At 42.1% G+C, this 26,352-nt stretch overlaps 1 protein-coding gene across 3 annotated transcripts in view; it reads right to left on the bottom strand.

Annotated features, from left to right (window-relative positions):
- Positions 1–26,352, bottom strand: part of LOC309568171 (sialic acid-binding Ig-like lectin 14) — a 118,352-nt gene that overhangs the window by 15,918 nt on the left and 76,082 nt on the right. Inside the window, exons 1-2 of one of the 3 annotated variants that reach the window (XM_082273805.1) lie at positions 7,872–7,961; positions 699–1,073 (exon numbers count right to left, since the gene is read on the bottom strand). The exons of the other annotated variants lie outside the window; for them this stretch is intronic. Of the exons in view, the coding sequence (XP_082129931.1) occupies positions 699–1,073; positions 7,872–7,959 (463 nt within the window). The 5' untranslated portion in view covers positions 7,960–7,961. Of the gene's footprint in view, positions 1–698; positions 1,074–7,871; positions 7,962–26,352 lie in introns of those variants that run through there. 3 annotated transcript variants of the gene reach the window in all.

Raw genomic sequence — 26,352 nt, 5'->3', positions numbered from 1 at the left:
CTCTGTTGTGGGAGGGGTATTGTGATTCTGGCTCCTGGGAGATCTGTGGTTGCTGGGGAGGGTCTATTGCTGCTGGCTGCTGGGGGATCTATTGTTTCTGGAGGGGATCAATTTTTGCATGGTGGTTTATTTTTGCAGGGGAGGTCTATTGTTGCTGGTTTGCTGGAGGGGTGCCTTGTATTATTGGGGGGGGGGGGGGGGTCAATTGTTGCTGGATAGGATCCACTGTTGAGGGAGGGGTCTATTGATTCTGTCTGCTGGAAGATCTGTGGTTGTTGGTGAAGGTCTATTGCTGCTTGCTGAAGGGGATCTATTTTACTGCTTTTCTTGTTATCAAAAAATTGCTTAGTGCAACAAAATGATACTTGGCTCTATATTTTCTCAAATAGGTGGTACTGGGATATAAGTAGGGTGCGGAGACAAGAACTGATTCAGAAAGGGGGGAGTTCCTGCACATATTCTTATATTAAAAAAAGCCCTGAATATCACAATTTGTGTTAGTGTGTGAATAACCCAACATCCAATAATTTACATGGCAACGCCTTCCATTTACAAAATGTACTGTAAGTAAACCAAATGGGAAGGCTTTGCTCCAGGGCTGTGTATATACTATATTAGTCACATGGTCAGGGACTTTTATTTTGTATTTGATGGTTGTAGATTGTATGCCAATAAGATGTATTATTTTTTTTCCTTACCTGTTACATTCACATAGGGCTTGATATCTTGGTAGCTGAATTTTTCATTACCGTCTTCAACTCTGAAATAATAACGACCTTCATCTTCATCTAACGGATCTTCTATGTAGAGAGAGCAGTCCCCTCTCCATACATCTCCAGCCAGAAAGAATCGTCCATTCTTCTCATACTCGGTATTCCTTTTAGAAGCCACAATTGTGTTATTTGCCACAATTGTGTCATTCTTATTGTACCATATTCCCAAAGCATTGCTAGTTAAGGTTTTTGTCTCAGGCATAGTAAAATTGCATGGAATGTACACACACAGTCCTCGCTGGACCATTACATTACGAGGAGCATTTATACTGTATCCTGGTAGCAACTCACTGTCAATACCTGCAGATTTAAAAAAAAGTGTGATTTTTTTTTTATCTCTTGCTGCATTTACAATTTTCAACAAAGCCTGTTTCCACCAATGCATTGTTTGTTTCCCTCTAATATAATGAAGCCGACTACTCAGTTTGAGTAACCGGCTTCATTATATTAGAGGATTATTGCTACATTCTAGTGATCGACCGATATTGGTTTTTCCTTTTTTTTTTTTTAACCACTTGCCTACCGTGCACTTAAACCCCCTTCCCATCCAGACCAATGTTCAGCTTTCAGCGCTCTCACACTTTAAATGACAATTGCGCGGTCATGCTACACTTTACCCATATGAAATTTTTATCATTTTTTTCACACAAATAGAGCTTTCTTTTGGTGGTATTTAATCATCTCTGGGTTTTTATTTTTTACAAAAAAAAAGAAAAAAGACAGAAAATTTTGAAAATAAAAAAGTTTTTCTAATTTTCTGCGAGTAAATTTTGAAAATAAATACATTTTTCTCCTTCACTGATGTGCGCTGATGAGGTGGCACTGATGGGCACTGATAGGCTGCACTTATGGGCACTGATGAGGTGGCACTTATGGGCACTGATGAGGAGGTACTAATATGCCGCACTGATGAGCACTGATAGGCGGCACTGATAGGCGGCACTGATGAGCACTGATAGGCGGCACTGATGAGCACTGATAGGCGGCACTGCTGGGCACTGAGAGGTGGCACTGCTGGGCACTGAGAGGTGGCACTGAGAGGCGGCACTGATGGGCACTGATAGGCGGCACTGATAGGCACTGGCGGATGGCACTGATGGACACTGACGGGTGGCACTGATGAGCACTGATGGGCAGCACCAGATGAGCATGTGCCTAGATGAGAAGGCACTGATGAGCACTGACTGGCAGCACTATGGGCACTGATTGTGGGCACTGATGGGGGGCACTGATGGCGGGCACTGTGGGCACTAATGGTGGGCAATTTGTGTATGTTTTTTACCTTGTGTAATCAGGGCACTGGTGATCAGTGCCCTGATTACATTCTTCTGTGTCCCCGGCGGCTGATCGGCTCTCCTCCTTTCTCACACTGCAGTCTCTGTGTGAGGAAGGAGCGTTGGCGATGAGAGATGAACTCATATGTCGCTGTGATTGGCCATTTACCACGATCTGTGACACGGCCAACACAGATTTTCCCCGATGCACGCTCGCGGGAGCGCGCGGGGAGCCTGTGTCTGGGAGGCCGTTTAAAGACGTCCTCCAGAAAATGTGAGTCCGCGCTGCAGCCGTCTTTCGGCTATAGCGCGGACCGGAAGTAGTTAATCTGGCGCTTGTACCCGGAAGTGATGTCATGACATGGAGACCCGATCAGAGCCGAATGCGTCCCGGTGGGACGGGAGACCCGGGCGAGCCGCGGGAGGGGGGACGTCCCCTCCCGCTCCTTGTAATGACAGCTGAGCGGCTTCTCAGCCGCATTGGTTGTCATTACAAGATAGCCGACCATCAGCTATGGACGCCGGTACGGGGGTGATGCCTCTAGCTGCAGGCATCACTCCGCTACAAGCACTTTCCTGAAATATCGGCAATATCGGTAACCGCAATATCGGGGAAAGTGCATATCGGCCCCCAATAATCGGTTGATCCCTACTACATTTAAAAGGCATGTGGACCAGAGCACTGGTTCCCAGTCTTCCTCCAGACAATTTGCTGCAGAGCATGTTTTCTTTATTGGACTATAAAACAACTAATCACTTGCGCTTATAGACAAATACTAGTTGAACAAAAAAGGTTGTCAAAAGCATCTAACTCAATCCTCCTAGTCAAGAACATAAAAAATAATAACAGATAAATGCAGCGCTTCAAACAACAAGATTCAAAAGGTATTGAGAAGCAACTTTAAGGGAAAAAGTCCAAAAAGGTGCAAATCCACACAGGAAAAGTGTTGGGAAGGATCCGCCACCGAAGGAAAGAGTTTACACTGACCCTTACCCCAAAAGATGGACTACTTGTTAAAAAGTAGTCAGTAAAGCTTAGACATGTCACACTCCAGCTCTCCACTCATATAGCATTAATGGTCTCTAATATGTCGACGATCCACCATATTAAAAACTTTCACAGCATTGTACGTGGGAATAAGAAGGAAGAAACTTCATTGCGCATTGTTACTCACAAAAGGTTTATTTAAAAAAGAGCAAAAGTACTTAAAAACAGAAACATTAAAAACACATGTAGCTCCTCATAGTATAGCTGATGTTTCCAACCGAAAGTATGGCCGACTACCCAGCGTGGCCAGGTGACCTGACTTTTGCCGATACGTTTCATCATAAATAGACATCATCAGGGGCGTGGTCACGTAAGTGCATATCCCTGAATTTATATAATAGCAGCCATAAATTAAAACAAAGCAAAAACCACATTGGAAACCCAGAAGGAGACCAACGGGAATGCACCAGAAGTGACTCGGCTGCATTCCGGAAGGCAGACATGACACACCGCCTTACCGGAAATTACACAGATGCGCTCCAGAAGAGAACAATATCAACAGAAGTGTACCAGACGTGACAAGGCTGCATCCTGGAAGGTGGGCATGTCACAACAACTAACCGGAAATGATGCAGATGCGTTAATTTTCGGTTAGGTGTTGTGACATGTCTGCCTTCCAGAATGCAGCCGCGTCACTTCCGGTGCATTCCTGTTGGACTCCTTCTGGGTTTCCAATGTGGTTTTTGCTTTGTTTTTATTTCCGGCTTCTATTATATAAATTCAGGGATATGCACTACGTGACCACACTCCTGATGACGTCTGTTTATGATGAAACACGTCCAAAAGAGTCAGGTCATGTGACGTCGCCACACTGGGTAGTCGGCCATACTTTCAGTTGGAAACATCAGCTATACTATGAGGAGCTACGTGTGTTTTTAATGCTTTTTTTTGTAAGTACTTTGGCTCTTTTAAATAAACCTTTTGTGAGTTATACTGCGCAATGAAGTTTCTTCCTTCTTATCTCCACATACATATGCTGTGAGAGGCTATATTATGGTGTATCGTTATCCATTTGGCCCTGGAGGAGGATAGGCAGAGGGGAGGAGAGAAGAGGAAGCGCTGACTGATCAGAGGCAGTCCTGCTCCCGGGCTACTCATGGAATTTCCTGAAGCCTCCAACTGCCGCTCTTGCTGCTGTTCGGACTGTAACTGGAGGAGGAACCGCCACCGGCAGTAGATCGAATTAGTGCATGCAGCTGGCGATCAGCCCTCTTCGCTGGGGACATCCCTGGGTTCACTGTGGGCTGCTGAGGAGGAAATTTGTGTAAGTGCTGCTGGTCCCAACATCTGGCCATCGGAGAGGGAAGTCTCAGCAACAGGTGTGTGTCACTTGTCAGCTGGCACCAGGCTGAATAGCTGCTTAGTGCCCTGTGTAATCTGTGCTGGTGACAGAGGAGCTATGCCTTTCATCTGAAACTTGAGCATCGCCTTCCTAACTGAACTATTTATACTCTAGTATAGACATTCTCTCCTCTCCTACTTACAGCACACATTTGCTTGCAGACTATCACTCCCAGGACCAGCTAGCACAGGTTTCAGACTCAGTACAATCTCAGCGGGGTCTGAGTGAATGCCATTTGCAGGCAAGGACTGGGGGCCCCTATGGTGTAGCAAAATTTTAAGTCTTTAGTGCTAACTGTCCTATCTGTGGCTACTGCTCCCAGTACCACTTCCTCAGGCACTGCCAGCCCTCCTGGCTGTAGTTGCTTCTTTCCACTGCTGTGCCCCCCACAGGCCTCCTGACTGGCCCTGCACCCATCCCAGACTGCTCTATCCCAGTCCTCCTAGACGTGCGCTTCAGTCCTCCTGACTGTGTGCCTCTCACTAGCCCTCTTGGCTGTTCCTTGTCCTCCTAGAGACTTGCCTGGCAGTGTTATCCCACTGTCCTCTCCTTGCCCCTGTGCCTCCTGGCCAGGTCATCTATGTGTGTCTTGAGAGGGCCCTGTCTGCACCCAAGCCCAGGTCCGAGGTCACCCCCCCCAGACTGGGGAGCTACCTCAAAGGCCACCTATAGCCTAACACTCCATCTCCAGCTTCTGCCCAAACATACTCCTCCACAGCTGGGCTGACCAAGAGTATTTGAGGGGGCCTGCCCCCTGCCAACCCAGGTTGGGGATCAGTCAGGGCTCTCAGAATATTCCACGCAGCTGCACCTTACCTCCCTTCCTATTCTTCTGGAAGTTTCCAGTAAGTTTCAGAAGTAGGGGGGGGGGGGTCTCAGTGATTCTGCCTTTGAGTCATCCAGCTCTCCCTGTATATCTGCCCAACCCCGGAAAAAAACACAAAAAGTCTTGGCTGCCAGCCAAGTCTGCACAAATTTACCTTTCCTCAATGAAAAAAACCTACATACCTAGCACCCTAAAGGGTGCTACAAACATTTACATTTCCAAGATGTCTTCAGGCTGGTCCCTGGACATGCCAGGTTTTCTGTCAGTCTTCAATTTTGTCTCCAATTCTGCAGACAGTGTCACCTATGTAATGAGGTCAGCCTACACTTTTCACCACTAATTGTGGCATGCCAAGGTTTGGTGATGCCCGGGGCCAACTGCTTTATTGTATGCTCCTAAGGGCTGGTACACACCAGAACATGCACATTTAAATGTGCGAGTTTCTTTGTCATTCCAGTGCATTTCCCTGCATTGTGTTCTGACAGCCCATTTATTGCGTGGGCTACAAATGGCACTGTACTGAAGGGGGCATAGCCTATGTAAAGGCAAGCCAATGAGAAGGGATTTGCAGTAGTCGAAGCAAGATATAGCCATGGCATTACATTTTTGTGGTGTCAATGGTTAAGAAAGGGTGTATTTGAAGATGTTAAAGAGGTTGTAGCAGCAAGATTTGGACAGTGACTGAATGTTGTGTTGAAAGGAGACTTCAGAGTCCAGGGTTACACCTACCACACTGGTGTGTGGGGGTGGGCTGATAGTTGTGCCATCAACCTCGATAGAGAAGTCAGAGGTTTTGGATAGATTGAGTTTGAGGAAGTGGTGTGTAATCCATATTGATATGTCTGTTAGTAAATTTGTGATCTGCTAGGAGACTGATGGAGTGAGCTGAGGGGTAGAAAGATAGATTTGGGTGTCATCAGCAAAGAAATGGCATTGGAAACCATGGGAGTTTATGCAGTTTAATTTCTAACCTGTGTGGTGCCAAGTGTGTATGATTTGCAGAGCCTTTACCAGGTTTATAAGTTTTGCCCTTTTTGTTGGGAATTGATGATCCTTTTCTCCAAATGTTGATGTCAGTCGGACTGTCAGACAGTCTGACTGACATCAACATATGGAGAATAGGACCATCATTTCCACACAATGAGTAAGAGAAAAACTTATAAACCTGGTAAAGTCCCTGGAAATCATACACACTTGGCACCACACAGGTTAGAAATGAAACTGCAGCCATGAACTATATCAGGTTTTTCAGGTGTATAGACTCTTTATGTGTTGATGTCAGTGTGTCAGACGGTGGGTCACCTGGCGGCTGTCCGCTAGAGACAAATCGCCAGAGAGCAGCTGTGACAGAATGGTTAAGAGGCTACCCAGTGGTAGTTTGTGTCTGTCCTGTCCCTGGATGCCTACTCCCTGATTGATGCCTGGGGCCATTGCACTCTTGGCCCCAACTAACTTTTATACTGTGAGTGCAAGGTGTTGTGGTGTGACACCCTTAGGTGATGGGTCCATGACACCCTGCATTCCCAGTGTGTCTTGAGTCTTCTGGGATGAATATAAGTTAAAAAATTGTAGCACTGGTCATAAATATAAATGGATAAAAGTCCATATAAAATCCATGTAAAAGCTTAATATAATCCACGTGATAATCAAACGACCCACATCGACACTCCTGGGAATATTAGGGGCGAAACAGAACCGCCACCAATAGAGGTATCAAAATACCCTTACCGGATCAGCAGATCAGAAAGGCTATATACGACAGATGGCACAAATCTGTGAGGCACCCATCTACAAACCCAAACTGTTTCCACATCATGTCTTCCTTCACAAGCCGCTGCACCACTTTTTATTATTCTCTCAGAAAAAAAGAAAAAAAGGCCTCTCATAGTGTAATAAGTCAGATAACTATTTATTGTAAAATACAGAGAGACAACTCACATTGTCTGCGGAGTGGCAGCACCGTATATGTATAGTCATTTCTTCAGCGTGTATTTGTTTCTAACCTAGAAAATGGCTGCCGTCTTCCTCAACTGAACATGCGTCCGACATCGTCCAATGAGGGTCCACCCAACGCACGTTTCGTCACACGTAATGACGTCATCTGGGATGAATGATGTCCAAACTGAGGACATCTAGAGGGCAAAAGGAATTACTGCAGGACGCAGCTCTAGAGAGGAGGTGAATATTGAAGCTTAACTTATTTTTATACCTCCTTCAGTGTCAATAAAAAGAACACTCTCTTGCAGAACTCTGGGAACCATTGCTATCCAACACTTCAGGCAGGGGGTGTTGAAAAGCAAGTTCCCTGGTGCTCACTGTGGCTCACCTGCTAGCTGCTACATCACTACAGGGTACAGGAGATGGTGGACGGAGCCACAGCAAGTTGAAAGGGAACCAGCTTTAATTGCATTTTATTTTTTTCACATAGCAACGGGATCACTTTATGTTTTCACCCTGTGAAGGTGAATACATACAGATCCATAGGGACACTGCTAACTGACTGCACAAAAACAAACAATTGCAATGGGACTGGGATCTCATTACATACTGTACACTTGAAAGACTTTTTAGCGATACAAAGCCAGACATTAACAGAAGTTATACTCACCACTCCACAGATGGGATATAATATATACTAGGATGTGGTAATAGCTCAGGTGATAATTTCTTCTTTTTACTTTCATGTTAGAAAGCATTACACGGTCCACACTTCCTAGAATACAACAAAATTGTTAGTGCCAGGCAATGACTTCAAAGAGGTGCTAATGTGCAAGAGCAGAACCTGACACCTTCATAGATTTAGTGTCTTCGCCTTCACTTCATAATGATACTTTTTAGACCAAAGCACCTTTCAACCAAGATGTGCTGAGAAACAGGACCTGTCAAAGGCAAAAATACCTGGAAGATAAAGGCCTTGGGGGAATTTGAAGGTGTTCTATCCCACAAAAGATGTTGGTTGTTGAGATTGTACTGGGCTTACATAGTAGTGATACTGTAGAACAGGGGTCTCCAAACTGCGGCTCATTGGCCAAATGCAGACTTTTTGCTTGCCAGTATGCGACCCTTGTGGCACTGTTCCTCCCACTGATACAAGGTACTATTCCTCCCACTGACACCAACAATCAGTGATGGGGTATGATTCCTTCCACTGACACCAGTGATGGGGCACCATTCCTCCCACTGGCACCAATTATGGGGCACTATTCCTCCAACTAATATAAACAGTGGGGCATTGTTGCTTGTACTGACCACAGGCACATTGTTTTTCTATTACTCCCACTTGCCACGGAGCCAAAGACTTTGTTTACACCTACTGGCTACTCTCTGGTCCTCCTAATCTTTGAAGGAGAGTATACTGGCCCTTTGTTTAGAAAGTTTAGAGAGCACTGCTGTCGAAAAACAATAATAAAATAATTCAAAAGTTTGATTTTTTTTCACATACAGTACACAAAACCAATATGTCAAATACCAAATGGTCCAACTCACAGTTAGACTATAAGTGTTCTCCCAAACATAAAATATTGATCTAAAGTGGAACTTAAAGGGTTGTGTTGTACTGACACTGTACAAAAGCAATTTAAAAAAGTGTCCTAAATTTTTTTGCCCTACTCATTTTTTCTGACTGTTTTACCTAATTTGCATTTGGCTAGGGTCAGTGTCACTACTGGTAGCATAAGGCAATACCTGGGCCCAATGGAGGTTGCACAGGCAGTCCAAGTATTCCAGAAGGGCACATCAATACGTGCCTGTCACATACCTTGTGGCTGAGCCTGACGTGTAGATGGAGACCTCTCGAAAAACCTCAGCTCAAGGAACAGTGGCCGCGAAAGTGAGGTAGGAGTGCCTGCAAGATTCTCCGTTGGCAGTAGAGATGAGTAGCAGACGAGTTGCAGGACTGGACTGGATCGCTGAGCAGCAGATGGCAGCAGGAACAGCAGGAAAATGTCACTGGAGCTATACAGAGCTGGATGGCAGAAGACTGGTGCAGAGTCAGACAAGCCAAGTCATAGACGGAGGATCAGATATAATGTAACGGGAGGCAGAGAATGGTCAAAGTTCAAGCAGTGAACTTCTTTTAGTGATCAATTCACTGTATTTTACTTTCACTCCTTCTTGCTTTTTTTTTTTCGTCTCAACTTCTTCTTCTTTATGTCTGGTATATCTGAATCATTTTTTAGAATGCTATGTTCTACAAAATTAAACCAGAAAGCAGAAGTTAGGCTGGCAGAAAGAGTTAAGTGGCTCATTCCTAATTTCCGGGTAATAAGATGTAATCACTGAATGATGCAAATGTCAGTGTTTTATGTTGTGCTCACGTAAATCTACTTGTAAAGATATTATAATCACTATTTTGTAGATGAATAATTACATTTAAGTATATTATATATATATATATATATATATATATACAGTGCCTTGCGAAAATATTCGGCCCCCTTGAACTTTTCAACCTTTTGACACATTTCAGGCTTCAAACATAAAGATATAAAACTGTAATTTTTTTGTGAAGAATCAACAAGTGGGACACAATCATGAAGTGGAACGAAATTTATTGGATATTTCAAACTTTGTTAACAAATAAAAAACTGAAAAATTGGGCGTGCAAAATTATTCAGCCCCTTTACTTTCAGTGTAGCAAACTCTCTCCAGAAGTTTAGTGAGGATCTCTGAATGATCCAATGTTGACCTAAATGACTAATGATAATAAATAGAATCCACCTGTGTGTAATCAAGTCTCTGTATAAATGCACCTGCACTGTGATAGTCTCAGAGGTCAGTTTAAAGTGCAGAGAGAATCATGAAGAACAAGGAACACACCAGGCAGGTCCGAGATACTGTTGTGGAGAAGTTTAAAGCCGGATTTGGATACAAAAAGATTTCCCAAGCTTTAAACATCCCAAGGAGCACTGTGCAAGCGATAATATTGAAATGGAAGGAGTATCAGACCACTACAAATCTACGAAGACCTGGCCGTCCCTCTAAACTTTCAGCTCATACAAGGAGACGACTGATCAGAGATGCAGCCAAGAGGCCCATGATCACTCTGGATGAACTGCAGAGATCTACAGCTGAGGTGGGAGACTCTGTCCATAGGACATCAATCAGTCGTATACTGCACAAATCTGGCCTTTATGGAAGAGTGGCAAGAAGAAAGTCATTTCTTAAAGATATCCATAAAAAGTGTCGTTTAAAGTTTTCCACAAGCCACCTGGGAGACACACCAAACATGTGGAAGAAGGTGCTCTGGTCAGATGAAATCAAAATCAAACTTTTTGGCAACAATGCAAAACGTTATGTTTGGCGTAAAAGCAACACAGCTCATCACCCTGAACACACCATCCCCACTGTCAAACATGGTGGTGGCAGCATCATGGTTTGGGCCTGCTTTTCTTCAGCAGGGACAGGGAAGATGGCTAAAATTGATGGGAAGATCGATGGAGCCAAATACAGGACCATTCTGGAAGAAAACCTGATGGAGTCTGCAAAAGACCTGAGACTGGGGCGGAGATTTGGCTTCCAACAAGACAATGATCCAAAACATAAAGCAAAATCTACAATGGAATGGTTCACAAATAAACATATCCAGGTGTTAGAATGGCCAAGTCAAAGTCCAGACCTGAATCCAATCGAGAATCTGTGGAAAGAACTGAAAACTGCTGTTCACAAACGCTCTCCATCCAACCTCACTGAGCTCGAGCTGTTTTGCAAGGAGGAATGGGCAAAAATTTCAGTCTCTCGATGTGCAAAACTGATAGAGACATACCCCAAGCGACTTACAGCTGTAATTGCAGCAAAAGGTGGCGCTACAAAGTATTAACTTAAGGGGGGTGAATAATTTTGCACGCCCAAGTTTTCAGTTTTTTATTTGTTAAAAAAGTTTGAAATATCCAATAAATTTCGTTCCACTTCATGATTGTGTCCCACTTGTTGTTGATTCTTCACAAAAAATTACAGTTTTATATCTATATTTATGTTTGAAGCCTGAAATGTGGCAAAAGGTCGAAAAGTTCAAGGGGGCCTAATACTTTTGCAATGCACTGTATATACACTATATTACCAATACAGACTAGAGAATGGCACCCTGACTGCCATTAGGTATTGGGATGAAATTCTTGGACCCATTGTCAGACCCTACGTTGGTGCAGTGGGTCATGGGTTCCTCCTGGTGCACGACCATGCCCATGCCTCATGTGGCCAGAGTATGCAACCACTGCAGCCAGTTCCTGGAGGATGAAGGAATTGATACCCTTGAATGGCCCCACGCTCACCTGACCTAAATTCAAAAGAACACCTCTGGGACATTATGTTTTGGTCCATTCGACCCTGCCAGGTTTCACATGAGTCTGTTTAGGAGCCCAGTGATGCCCTGGTCCAGATTTGTGAGGAAATACCCAAGGACACCATCAGTCGTCTCAGTAGAAGCATGCCCTGAAGTTGTCAGGGATGCATATAAGCATGTGGGGACCATACAAACTACTAAGTACCATTATAGGTTGCTGTGATGAAATTTCAGCAAAATGGACTTGGACTAGCCTGCTGCATCATTTTTTCACTTTGATTTTTAGAGTGTCTTTGAATTCAGCCCTCTGTAGGTTGATCACTTTCATTTCCATCAAACGATGTGGCATCCTTTTATTCCTAACACATTAATTATCCAGTCGATATCAGTATAGATATCAAGCATGATATTTTTCCCCATTGAGATCTGATGTGTTTTCAAAGTGTTCCTTTAAATTTTTTGAGCGGTGTAGTTGACAAATACCAAAAGATACATAGAGGTATGGAAGTTGGATTTTCGACAAAACATATAAAAATTGACTGGGGAAGGTTTAGAATCCCTGTAGGATTGTTATGTACCTGTTGGGAAATACCCTTTATTACTTCCACAGTAAAAACAGCCTTCTTGAACATGAGGATAGATCTCATCAGTAAAAACGCTACATAAATGTACTTTTCTTTTTTGTTTTTGTGCCTATTGCAGAAATCGTACTCATTTTCCATCAAGGAAATCATATATGAGATGATGGGACATATCTTCATCGTGGGCACAAATTGAAATAAGAAAATAAAATGTCTTATTCTTTCTATCTGTGCCTTTGTGGAAATGTGTGGATCATTTTGGAACAAAAAGGTGGTCTAAAGGCTTGAAGAGTTGCAGATATCTAAATGGCACGAGGAAAGGAGTTGGTGAGAAAGGGGAACAATTTAGAGAAATCATGGCTACATTGGAGAATATGTGAAGGGTGTATGTGTGATATCCATTCAGCCGTATCCAACACTCGGCGATTCTAATGGCCAACTCTTTAGGTGCCATGTCTGATATGGTTGAGAGCCTTTTCTATAGAAATTTATTGGAGATGTTTTTTAGTTAACCAGATCGTTCCTCAACCCTCCCTATTTAGATGGACTTGGGATCAGCATGCAGAATACACATGCAAAGTTGTACGTATAACTAGAACCAAGTTAGACAGGAGCAGTGGAGGCTGGTGAATGAAAATTTGGGGGGGTGGCAAAACCAACACCCACCCCGGCAGGACGGCTGGCCGGCAATCTAATCTACCACCCCCTCCGGGGACGGACAGCTGGCTGCCCAGCCGGACAGCCAGCATCCTTACCTGCTCCTTCCCCGAGCGGCTGTGAGTCTCCTCCCTCTTCCTGGCCAATGGCCAGTAAAATCGCTTCTCTTTTCAGCCAATCAGGAAAGGGGTCTCACGACCTGCTTCCGGATTGGCTGGGAGGAAAATCGGTTTGATAATAGCAAATATCCATTCGCTATTGCCATAAAGCTGCGTGGGCTCAGGGTGCAGTGCTCTGCGCCCCGAGCCCACCCTTTTTTTAAGCCTATTAGAGCCTCTGGCTCTAATCACATGCTTCGAAAAAAAAAAAATCCCCTATTGGAATCCATGCTTCCGGCGCCCTGCATGTAGATTAGGGGGCCGGACGCATGGATAGGGGAGGCAGCGCCCCTGCGGCCCCAATGGAGGGGCCGCCACTGGACAGGAGTTATTTGACTTACTACCATCAAAAACAAATGAAAATTCCCAGTTCACTTACCAGCTAACCTGCAACAAAACCAAACTGACCCTGTCCAATAGTTCACGTTAAAGACAAGGGGTTTAGTCGCACACATGTGCAAACATATGTGTAAGTTGCAGTGGTCACATCAAGGCACCCCAGTGTACTGCGATTCTAACTCTTTCTTTCTATCCTTTTGATAGACTCCCAAGTTGGAGCACATATAGCAGTGGATAGATTAAGGGCAGGTTTGCATGGAGGGAGGCCACCCCTCCCTAAAGATACAGGGATGCACAGGACACCCAGCAAGGACATCTCCGCACCAATTCACCAACTGTGCACAATAAAAATGGCAACCACCCCAACCTATACAGAGTACATGGAGGGGAAACGCACATCAAAAACAAACAGAAATTCATAAATCACTTACCAGCTAGCCTGCAACAAAACCAAACCACTTGCCAGCATGTCTTTGGAATGTCGGGGGAAACCCATGCTAACACAGGAAGGACGTGATAACTACATGCAGATAGTGTACTGGAAAAGATATAAACCAAGGCCCTATTGCAGCAAGACATAAATGCTAACCACTACTCCACAAAGGTTGTAAAAAGAAAGTAAAAAGAATGACATCTAGGAGGAGGGCTAGATATTAGTGAAAACATATCATGGGAAACTAGACCGGAAGAAAATTTGCAGGTCAAAAAATTCAGTAATCTGATTACGTGCCATTGAAGGAGCTATTGGTGAGAAGAAGTGCTAGAAGAGTAAAGGAGGAGATGGATGAGTTATGCCCATATATTGGTAAAATCCAGAGAGGAGATACGATACTGCATCTTTATAAATCATCATGTACTATACCTGTCACAATACCTGCTATGGTTCAATGTAGCCTTCTCTTCAACAATGCTTTACATGGATGTCCATGTCGTTTGTCTCTTTTCTTCTTTTAATGATCATTCCATAGTATTTCACTCCTACTTGCTTCTGTTCTCTTTGTCTCGACTTCTTCTTCTGTATGTCCGGTATATCTGAATCTTTTTTTAGGACATTGTGTTCTACAAAATAAACAGAAAGCAGAAGTTAGACTAGCAGATAGAGTTAAGTGGCTCATTACTAATTTCCGGTTAATAAGATGTAATCACTGAATGATGCAAATGTCAGTGATTTATGTTGTGCTCATGTAAATCCACTTGTAATGATATTATAATCACTATTTTTTAGATGAATAAATACATTTTAATATATATACACTATATTACCAATAGTTTTGGGACGCCTTCCTATACACACACATGAACTTCAATGGCATCCCATTCTTAGTGTGTAGGGTTCAATATTGAGTTGGCCCACCCTTTGCAGCTATAACAGCTTCAACTCATCTGGGAAGGCTGTCCACAAGGTTTAGGAGTGTGTCTATGGGAATGTTTGACCATTCTTCCAGAAGCGCATTTGTGAGGTCAGGCCTGGCTCACAGTCTCCGCTCTAATTCATCCCCAAAGGTATTCTATCGGGTTGAGGCCAGGAATCTGTGCAGCCCAGTCAAGTTCCTCCATCCCAAACTCACTCATCCATGTCTTTATGGACCTTGCTTTTTGCACTGGTGTGCAGCCATGTTGGAACAGGAAGGGGCCATCCCCAAACTGTTCCCACAAAGTTGGGAGCATGAAATTGTCCAAAATGTCTTGGTATGCTGATGCCTTAAGACAGGGGTCAGCAACCTTTTTCCACTTAAGGGCCAGAATCAATGTATGTGAATGCATGGAGAGCCGCATTCACCTGCTAATAAATGAATATAATATTAATTCTAACATGGTAATAATAACAGTACCTCACTTTAAGGTGCTTCACTAATACAAAGCCAGTTCTCCCTGAGTGAGCATGCCGGTTCACTCCCTCGAGGCTCTGGCATCGCTACAGGGTCCTACCCTCACGGTCTCCCTACCCTCCCGGTCTCCCTACCCTCCCGGTCACCCTACCCTCCCGGTCTCCCTACCCTCCCGGTCACCCTACCCTCCCGGTCTCCCTACCCTCCCGGTCTCCCTACCCTCCCGGTCACCCTACCCTCCCGGTCTCCCTACCCTCCCCCCGTTCCTTGCAGCAATTCGTTTGTTCCACTTATACTCACCCTCTCCATTGCTCTCATGCAGCTCCAGCATGTCTCCGGACCCTTTCCTTGTGTCACCCGGCCACTGATGCCGGTATTATTTTGTGAAAATTACCTTGCTGCACATTAAGATTGTTTTCACTTTATGGCAGTGCCCTGATCCCTATCCTGCTGTATGATAATAATAATCAACAAAATACAAGTAACTTTGAATAACATTTATTTTTAACCACTTCCCTACTGGTCTATTCCAGAATGACATCCGCACGGTGGCTCAGTTATCCTTACTGGGCATCATATGACGTCCAGCAGGATAAGCCAAACTGCTAGAGTGTGTGAACCCGGGACGAAGACCAGATGAAGATTGAAGGCTTGTCAATGGGATCCAATCTGGGAGTCTGTGATAATGTGCTAGTAGTCTGCAGGAGAACATTTTTTTTTTAAGAAAGTTTACTATTACTTTAAGGGAGTTTTTTTCCCTTAGGTATTCCATTATCCTTTGCTGGGAAGGAAGGAACCTGATTTCATATCCATTTAACACAAGAGTTCAGACAGCCATTTATATGAGGGAACCTTTAAATAAGGGATCCCATGTCATTTGGACACACTTTAGGTGAGCAGAAGCATAGGGAGAGGAACCCACTGGTTAGATACAGTATTTAGTGCAGGGACAAGTAGGGACAACGCAAGGGACATTGTCTGGTGCTGCTACCAGCCTTGGCTTTGATTAGCGACTACGTTTTTGCCTAGTGAATCTGCACCTTCTCTGCCCGGCTGTTGCCAACTTCTGCCTGTTCTTGACCTTGACTTTGTTCATGTCCTGGTGTTGTTCCAGTCGGCTAACACTTGACAAGGTTTTGGGACCTGAATTCGCCCTCGTCATCTCAGGCTCTGCATGCAGGTACATGAGAATTGGTGATCTTTCTAAAGCATTGAATTGAGATTGTGATAGGAATGTGTGGCAAAAGCACAGTCTAGCGCAGAGGCTTCTAAAGAAAGGGCTGTGCAAAGCGCGGTGGCACTCGAAATCTCATGGCAATGCACCCTAACTTAGCCCATTGCAGGAGAGCATTCTTGTGGAGTTTTGAGTGCCCAAAAGGCAGCAGTAAGGTGACATCACTTTTTATATAACATTTTTGTTTCTAAATAATTTTTACAGGTAATTTTCTTTAGGTAGAGGCTGCTGGCTGGAAAGCAGACCGTCCACTTTAACGCTCCTAATTCCAGCAAATTGGAAGTGCCACCCAGGCACTCCAAAAAGGACCATGCCACTTTGCAATGAGGGAGAGAGAAGATTTGACCTACCACTTCACAAGGGGCAGAGTACTTGATGCCCGGGGGGATCATCTTTAAACATTCAGTATCAAGAATGCCATAACAAGCATAGGAGTCTAAAAAAATAGGTGACATTTATCAAGGAAATTAACTTTATAGTTAGGTGCCAATCAGACTGGCTTGTGTTCAGCAAAGTCCCTACAACAATTTTTATGGGTATTTGCAACCGGTTCACCTGTTTTCCTGGACAGTCAAGTGCAACAGTTTACAAAGTTCCAAGATTGATTTATCACTGTAGAGGAGACAAATGTTCACTCTATACAGTTAAAAATTAAGAAGTTAAATTAAAAAGTAGTTTGATCAGGTTTTATTCTGTTGAAGTGCCACTTGTATACAAATGTGGCTGGCGGCGAGGCATTTGGATGCAGATTCTTAAAAGGTGAACAAAGTCATTATTTGAGTCTGATGGCTGGTATTTGTCAGCTTTCCACATATACAGGGGAACCTTTGGAAGAGGGTGGTCACCTGCTTTGAGAAATCCATGTGGTCAAGGAGAGCACCACACTAAATTCTTTGGAGTCCTGAATTTCTTAACCATTCAACTAAAGACAGCAAGAGAGAGAACACCCAATGCATTTGAAGGGCCAACTAACTTCATCAAAAGAGGTCTTCAGATCAAAGTAGAGCTTAAATAGACTCAAGTGCCAGATTCATTAGATTTGATCTGTATGGATTGGATACAATGATCCAAAGAAACAGGTGGAATGTGTGCCAGCATTAATGGCTGGTACACCTTGCAAGTGACACCTTTAAGACCGGAAGATTTTGCTGCTTAATGACCAGGCCCTTTTTTGCGATTCGGCACTGGGTTACTTTAACGGACAATTGCGTGGTCTTGCGACGCTGTACCAAAACAAAATTGACATCCTTTTTTTCCCCACAAACAGAGCTTTCTTTTGGTGATATTTGATCACCTGTGTGATTTTTATTTTTTTGCACTATAAACAAAAAAATAGCGACAATTAAAAAAAAAAAAAAACAATATTTTTCACATTCTGCTATAAAACATATTTAAAAATCTAAATGTTTTTAACATTTTAGGCCAGTTTGTTTTCTGCTACATATTTTTGATTAAAAAAATCGCAATAAGCTTATTTTGATTGGTTTGTACAAAAGTTATCGCGTTTACTAACTACGGGAAAGATTTATGTAATTTTTCCTGTTTTTTTTTTTTTTTACTAGTAATGGCGGCAATCTGCAATTTTTTGCGGGACTGCAACATTTCGGCAGGACATGTCCGACCCCTAACTGACATTTTTGACACTTTTGAGGGTACCAGTGACATTACTACAGTAATCAGTGCTAAAAATATGCACGGTTACTGTAATAATGCCATTGGCAGGGAAGGGGTTAATACTATGGGTGATCAAGGGGTTAAATGTAAGCCTAGGGGAGTGATTCTAACTGTGGAGAGGTTGGGTTTGTGAGATGACCATAGAGACAGGCGATCCTATATAGCAGGATCGCGTGGTCTCTGTGATCATGTCAGGGAGAAGGACGGACGGCTGTGTTTACATCAGCCATCCGTCCTTCTCTGTCAGTGAGGAGAGATCGCCGGTGTCAGGCCACCATCAGAGCCGCCTGACACTCACGTCAGCTTCCCCACTGACGAGCGGGGGCAGTTGCGTGCCGCTGCCGGCGTGCGCTCGCCCCTAGCTCCTCCCAGGCGAGCGCCATACATGTACGGGACTTTGCCTGGGGGAGCCAACCTGCCGCAGTACATCTGCGGCGGCTGGTTGGCAAGTGGTTAAACCTTTGAATCCAATATATACAAAGCCAGCATTTGACTTAATTTAAGTTCTGGTTTGATTTAAAAAACGTGTAGTCCTCGTGAAAGAAGGGATGTTTTGGCCCCCCAAAACACATTGGCTGTTCTTTGTTGTGTTTTCATCAGTAGAATGATTAAAGATTCTGGACTTGTATAAAAGGCGGTTGTGTAAAAAGGGGAACCCCCTATACAGGAAATTTGCATGTCTACACAGAGCTACAGGAAACCTTTACTTCCTATATCTAAAGTGGCTATCTGTTATTTATGGACACATTATATTTTATCAAAATTTCTAGCACTCTCCAAATTATTAACTCAGATGTTCAATATTAAGTTGTATTAAGTTTGCCCACCCTTTACAGGATAGATGACAAATTACTGCAAATTCTTGATAATACTAGTGAATTAGAGATTTTGGATATATTGGAGGAGTTGTATGAAGAGGGTTATACTTATGATATGAAGGATATGGTATCCACTCCTTACCATAACCCTATTCTCCATACATCATTTAAGCCAAAGTCCATTTTCTATCCCCACCATGCCAAGATCGAGTATATTAAAACATTCTACTCTATGGTCTACTCAGACTTCGTAAAACTAAATCAGAATTAACATTATAAACATTTCCCTAATCTGAGCCAATCTGAAAGACAGGCCCTAGACAACTTGGGTAGGAATGACACAATTATAATTCGCAATGCTGACAAAGGCAGGGGAATAGTCATCCTAAATAGAGATGACTACATACACAAAGTTAACAGATGACTTTCTGATAAAGATACATATCAGAAACTCAGTAGAGACCCATTACCCACCTTTAACCACTTAAGCCCCGGAAGATTTTACCCCCATTCCGACCAGGGGGTATTTTGCGATTCGGCACTGCGTGACTTTAACGGACAATTGCGCGGTCGTGCGACGCTGTACCTAAACGAATTTGGCGTCCTTTTTTTCCCACAAACAGAGCTTTCTTTTGGTGGTATTTGATCACCTGTGCGATTTTTTTATCACGCGCTATAAACAAAAAAAGAGCGTCAATTTTGCAAAAATAGCAATATTTTTCACATTTTTTTATATGAAATTCCCCCCAAAAAAAATTTAAAAATCAAAATTTTTTTACTTTTTCGGCCAATTTGTTTTATGCTACCTATGTTTGGTAAAAAAAATCGCAAAAAGCGTATTTTGATTGGTTTGCGCAAAAGTTATCGCGTTTACTAACAAAGGGAAAGATTTCTGTCATTTTTGTTGTTTTTTTTTTTAACGTGTAATGGCGGCGATCTGCGATTTTTTTTGCGGTACTGCGACATTGGGGCGGACAGATCGGACCCTTGACTGACATTTTTGACACTTTTGGGGTTACCAGTGACATTTCTACAGTAATCAGTGCTATATATATGCACTGTTACTGTAAAAATACACTGGTAGTGAAGGGGTTAACTTTATTTTGGAGGGAGGGGCTGTGTGTATCCCTAGGGGCGTGCTTTCTACTTTGATTGGCTGGGGCTTGAGCTGTATGGACACTGATCAACGGATCTACATACTAGATCCGAGTGATCAGTATCCTAACAGCAAGGAGAATGACAGGCAGCTTGTTTACACAGGCTGCCTGACATTCTCCCTCTCCCCCGCCGATCGCAGAGTGACCGGCGGACATCGGGTCCGCCGGTCACACGCGCGGGGGGGGTCCGTGACCACGCGGGAGCGGGAGCGCGCCTCCGGGGGCGCGCGCTCGCTCCCTAGACCCTCACAAGCTAATGACGTAGCCCTACGTCACTTTGCCTGTGAGGGGCTGACTGCTGACGTAGATCGGCGTTAGGCAGTCGGCAAGTGGTTAAACCACTATTACATAGTATGGTAGATGAGGCATATAAGAAAAATTTGATAAAGCAGAAAAAATGTTTTTGATTAGAAAGCATTATATAACACTGTATTTTTATCACATTCCAAAAGTGCATAAAAACGCCACCTCTCCCCCAGGTTGCCCAATTATTGCCAGTATGGATAGTCTTACATGTTACATCTCTCAATATGTCGACTACTTTTTGCAGCCCATTGTAACATCTCTTCCTGCAAATGTGAGAGACTCTACCCATGTACTGGAGCTATTGAAACCTTACAAATAGTCTTCTGAGTACATTAGGTTGTCTTTAGATGTGTGTTCTCTATATACATCAATTAACATCTATATACATCAATAAAACTTCTTTTGAAAACTGATTATTTAAGCACTCTTCAAGCCCAGTTTTTTTAGTAATTGCCCAGAGTTTGCATTGACACATAATTGTTTTCAATTCCAAGAAGCAAATTTTTTACAAAAATCAGGTACAGCGATGGGAGCTAATTTTTCCCCTTGTTATGCAAATTTGTTTATGGGTTTTTTTGGAGAAGAAACACATCTGAAAGAACAATCCCTTCAGCAAACATCTGGTATATTACGGAAGATTGATTGATGATATTACTATCATCTGGAATGGTTTTGACAAGGAATGAGTTAATAACCATATGGATTACACTACTTAAAGGACCCCTTGAGAACATTGGGCAGACCTGAAGAAGGAGGCCACGCCCTCTAAAATGCGTTGTGATAATAAAATTATCTAGTTACCTGCAGTTTTAAAGGTACAGTAAACCAATTACATTTTTTTTTTAAACAGTTTCTCTAAGCATTCAATACAAGATATAATATACAATATACAAAGAAAATCTTATGATGTTATCTATCAGTAAAATGACAAAAATAATACCTTAACCACCTCCCTACTGGCCACTATATATATATATATATATATATATATACGTCCTGCATTTAAACATAAATACCGGTGTTACGGCAGCAGATAGCTACCATAACCCTGGTATTTTTTTAAACTGCAGGCGATCAGCTTTCCGATAAGGGTGGTCCCAGCGGCGGATTCACCACGGGATCACCCTTCCGGGATGGTGGAAGAGGTGCCCCCCCCCCTCCTGCCGCGTCCCGGTCCTTTTCCCTTACCAGACCCGCCGGCAGCGGGGAAAGCGATTGGGTCCCGGATCCTCACAGACAGGATGTCGAGTGAGGGCAAGCTTGCCCTCACTCGACTCTATTTTCTTGGAGGACCGGAGTGACGGCAAACGCCGTTGCCTAGCAACCGGCTTAAAGGTCCCTTTTTTTTTTTCTTTTTCTTTTTTTTTCTTTCTATCCTTATTAGTGTACTTGCAAGATCTGAGGACTTTTTGACCCCAGATCTCACAAAAAGAGGTCCTGTCATGCCCATTTCTATTACAAGGAATGTTTACATTCCTTGTAATAGAAATAAAAATTATAATTTTTAAAAAAAAAAACGGTGTAAAAATAAAAAATAATAAATAAAATAAATAGTAAAAAAAAAAAAATTAAAGCGACCTGTTCCCGTTAGCTTGCGCGCAGAAGCGAACACATACGGAAACCATGCCCACATATGTAAACGGTGTTCAAACCACACATGTGAGGTATCGCCGCGATCAATAGAGCAAGAGAAATAATTTGAGCCCTAGACCTCCTCTGTAACTCTAATATGGTAACCTGTAGAAATTTTTAAAATGTCACCTATGGGGATTTTTTAGTTCCTAAAGTTTGTCGCCATTCCGTGAGCGTGCGCAATTTTGAAGCATGACATGTTGGGTATCTATTTACTCGGCATATTATTATCGTTCACATTATGGAGAAAAATTGGGTTAGGTTAACTTTACTGGATTTTTATTTTTTAATTCAAAAAAGTGAATTTTTTCCCCAAAAAATTGCGTTTGGAAGACCGCTGCGCAAATACGGCGTGATAAAAAATATTGCAATAATCTCCATTTTATTCTCTAGGGTCTCTGCTAAAAAAAAAATATATAATGTTTGGGGTTCTAAGTAGTTTTCTGGCAAAAACAACTGATTTTAGCTTGTAAACACCAAATGTCAAAAATAGGTGTAGTAGGCAAGTGGTTAATTCATCATCCAATTGAATGCAAATTGTAAAAGTCTCCATATACTGTATAACACAGTCTTTATATTAAATAAAAATGTAGCACACAGTGCCCACCACCTATATAAAAATTGGGGTTCCCTTATTAAGAGAAATGGGACTTTAAAGGCCCATAATAACATATACTATAATATATAGTATAGTATATATATTATATGAATATATAATTACAGTATGTTAAAAAAAGTTATAATTTTATTCAAAGAACAACAATAATGTTATGCAGTATACAGAATCAAAATTATAAATCAATACTTATAAAAGTGGGGTACATTGTTACTCGTGGTGGAATTTCATAATGATTTTTTTTTTGACCACCTGTACAAAGAGCGTTGCAAGGCTACTCCTGTGTAAGCTGTTGGGTCTATATAAATCTTATATAATAATAATAGTAATAATAATAATAATGATATTATAATAATATAAAATGTGTTTTTTTTTCAACCTTTTTTGTGTTCTATCACCTTCTGAAAAGCAATGGGGCAAAAGCATCATATAACTTCCACCCACACAAAATAGAGTGTTTAAACTCATCAGCTTCTTTATACCTCTGGTCCTGGGAAAATTCACAAGTGTGATCCACAGAAACAAAGGGAAATCATTTCATAGTTTAATTCTGTTTATTAAAACCAATGAATAAAAGCAATGTATCTCACAAATGTATAGTGCGCTTGACACTTTGTGTAACAGCAGTTTATATAAATACCCCTGGCACACAACACTCACAGTGGACTTCCTCCTTGCATGGATGCCTGTGAGGTGATGACCTACCTAGTCCTGCCCAACGCGTTTCATCTTTGAGGCTTCGTCAAGGGCTCAAACAGGAAAGATCACCACGTTCCTTATACTACGTTTTGCCTAACCTTTCTGTTGACACATTCCTCCTTTTTTACGCTTTCATTGCCACTGCTTGTGTTCAGCCACACAATTATTTTCTTATAATCCAATAACATAAAGCTTACATTATCAATATTATAAGACTTACATTTTCAAACATATAAAATATACAATGTATTAAATTACAGAATTTTATCAAACATCCACCCTTTTATAGGGCGAGGCTTGCACAAGCATATCCCCCATCGCTGGCCATTCTAAGCCAGCTGACCTAAGCTCAATAGAGTCTATACATGCATTATGGTTACAAAGAATTATACCTGGAGAAATCTCATATTAGTCCAAGAGACCGCAAACAGATCCAACCTTGAAACCCATGGTAGGCCCAAACCGCATCCCTACTAAATATTTTTTTTTCCATTATGGACAGACATGTACTTTAGTTGGCATTAAAGAAAAATATTTGAAGCAACAAACAATAATGGAATATATGTAAGGCTGTAAAAGGCTTTCCAAGGGACCTAAAACACAATATGTCCCAAGCGCTGGAAACTGTGATTCAGCACACTGTGTAATGAACCAGAGAATAGTGCAGCCATCAAGATGTATGGGAAGGATGCAGCAATGGACCATTGACAGTAGAGTGGACAACGCTCTTAGACTGGATCATGTTGATAAGTACAGTGAGCCATGGGGATAAGGACCCAAAACGTACCAAAAGTGAGCCAGGGATACAAATATAATAGTTTATTGTCCACAATGTGGTTGGTAAAACAATTAAAATGGACAATTACATTTAAACAATACAACGCTGGAAGCTTTTGGGCGTCGATTAGATTATAACCTCCGGTCCAGTCTTCAGGTGTGCATGGGGAGGGCACCTCTAACCATTCCCGGGGTATGAAGCCGGGCCGCTCGAGAAGTCAAGCTGGGACTTCTTAGCAGATGACGTCACTGTAGGCCAGAAGGTAGGATCAAAGATGGACGCCTCTTGGGATTAGCATATAACACAAACTTGTCTGTTGCTGTGACAAAGTGTTTCGCGGGCATGCTTTTTTCAAGTCCTCCAAGGGACCTGTAATCCTCAGCTACATCATGATAACCAGTATTGGCTTGCTCCCATGTTTTATTTGTCCTGTACACACATTTTTTTCCTCTGGTTTTTTAAAATCAGTCTGGAATTAAAGCTAAATATTTCATACCGTATATCTTTTCATATGTACTCCATAAAGAATAATCCAGAGTTCTATGTCCATAGGCATTTGCATACCTTAAAATTGTTTTTTATTGGAAATGAATTTCAGATTTCTATGTCCGTGGGCATTTGCATACTTTGAAATTGGTTATTATTGGGAAAAAAAACTCATTTTGTATGTTTTATCACAGAATATTCGACTTCCTCTACATCTCTATCTGTGTCTGTAACTTTTGGTTTCAGTTTTAAAAAGTCAACGCTCATGTATTGTAAATCTTGACAATTCAGATATTCTGATCCATCTTCTGGAGGCAGCTGGTGGTCCTGTTGGGGAATGTTCCCAACTTCATAGGGTCCCTAGAAGAGAGTAAAATGATTTAAACTGTATAGTTGAAAGACTTCCATATACAGTATATAGTAGAAACAGTAAGCAACAATAATGTTATAAAACTAAAGAGAATTGATAGTTAAAAACAGTTTTTAATTCCCTGAAATTTCTGTGAAAGTTAGGAGATTTCAGCCACATTTTGCCATTCTGGTTGAAATGCATTTAAGTCAATAGGAAAGGAAAGAAAAGGAAAGTAGTTTTAGGGGTGCAGTAGGCTATAAATTGACCTTTTTTGCATTTTTTTTTCACACATGTTTAGAAAATCATTTTAAGCCTAAAGATTAGTTACCAATCCAAAACATTATATCATTTCTGAAAGAATAAACTCTAGTCATAGTTCAATTTTTTTCTTTTTATGTCACGGGGTATTTGCACAATTGGTTTATCACATGCAAAATTTCAGTAAAATACAATACACTATTTATTAGTTAATATTAGGGCTCACAAGTGGAATATATTACCAAATTGTTTGGTAAAATATAAAAGATGATGTTACGCTGAGTAAATAAATATCTAACAAGTCATGCTTTAAAATTGCTTATGTCTGTGGAACAGTGGCAAACTAAGCTACATAAAAATCTTCATAGACAATGCTTTAAAAGCCCTTACAGGTTATCGGTTTAGCATTACTCAGGGGGGTCTGGAGCTAAATCAGTTGCTCTCATGCTGATGTTCGCGGCAATAACTCACATATGTGGTTTGATCACTGTAATTTGGTTTCTCGTATCTGTTAACCACTTAAGCCCCGGAAGATTTTTACCCTCTTCCTGACCAGGCCCTATTTTGCGATTCGGCACTGCGTGACTTTAACGGACAATTGCGCGGTCGTGCGACGCTGTACCTAAACTAATTTGACGTCCTTTTTTCCCCACAAACAGAGATTTCTTTTGGTGGTATTTGATCACCTGTGCGATTTTTTTGATCATGCGCTATAAACAAAAAAAGAGCATCAATTTTGAAAAAACAACAATATTTTTCACATTTTTTATATGAAATTCCCCAAAAAAATGTAAAAATCAACATTTTTTAACATTTTTGGCCAATTTGTTTTCTGCTACATATGTTTGGTAAAAAAAATTGCAATAAGCGTATTTTGATTGGTTTGCGCAAAAGTTATTGCGTTTACTAACTACGGGAAAGATTTTTGTCATTTTTGTTGTTTTTTTTTTAACGAGTAATGGCGGCGATCTGCGATTTTTTTTGCGGGACTTCGAAATTGCCGCGGACAGATGGGACCCTTGACTGACATTTTTGACACTTTTTGGGGTACCAGTGACATTACTACAGTAATCAGTGCTATACATATGTACTGTTACTGTAAAAATGACACTGGCAGGGAAGGGGTTAACTTTATTAGAGAAGGAGGGGTTAAGTGTGTCCCTAGGGGCGTGTTTCTAACTGTGCAGGGATGTGGCTGTTAATGTAACAGCACAGATCAACAGTCCTACATAGTA

This window comes from Pelophylax lessonae, assembly GCF_965119305.1.
Source record: "Pelophylax lessonae genome assembly, chromosome: 12".
NCBI lineage: Eukaryota > Metazoa > Chordata > Amphibia > Anura > Ranidae > Pelophylax > Pelophylax lessonae.
This window is presented reverse-complemented; position numbering and strand designations above follow the sequence as displayed.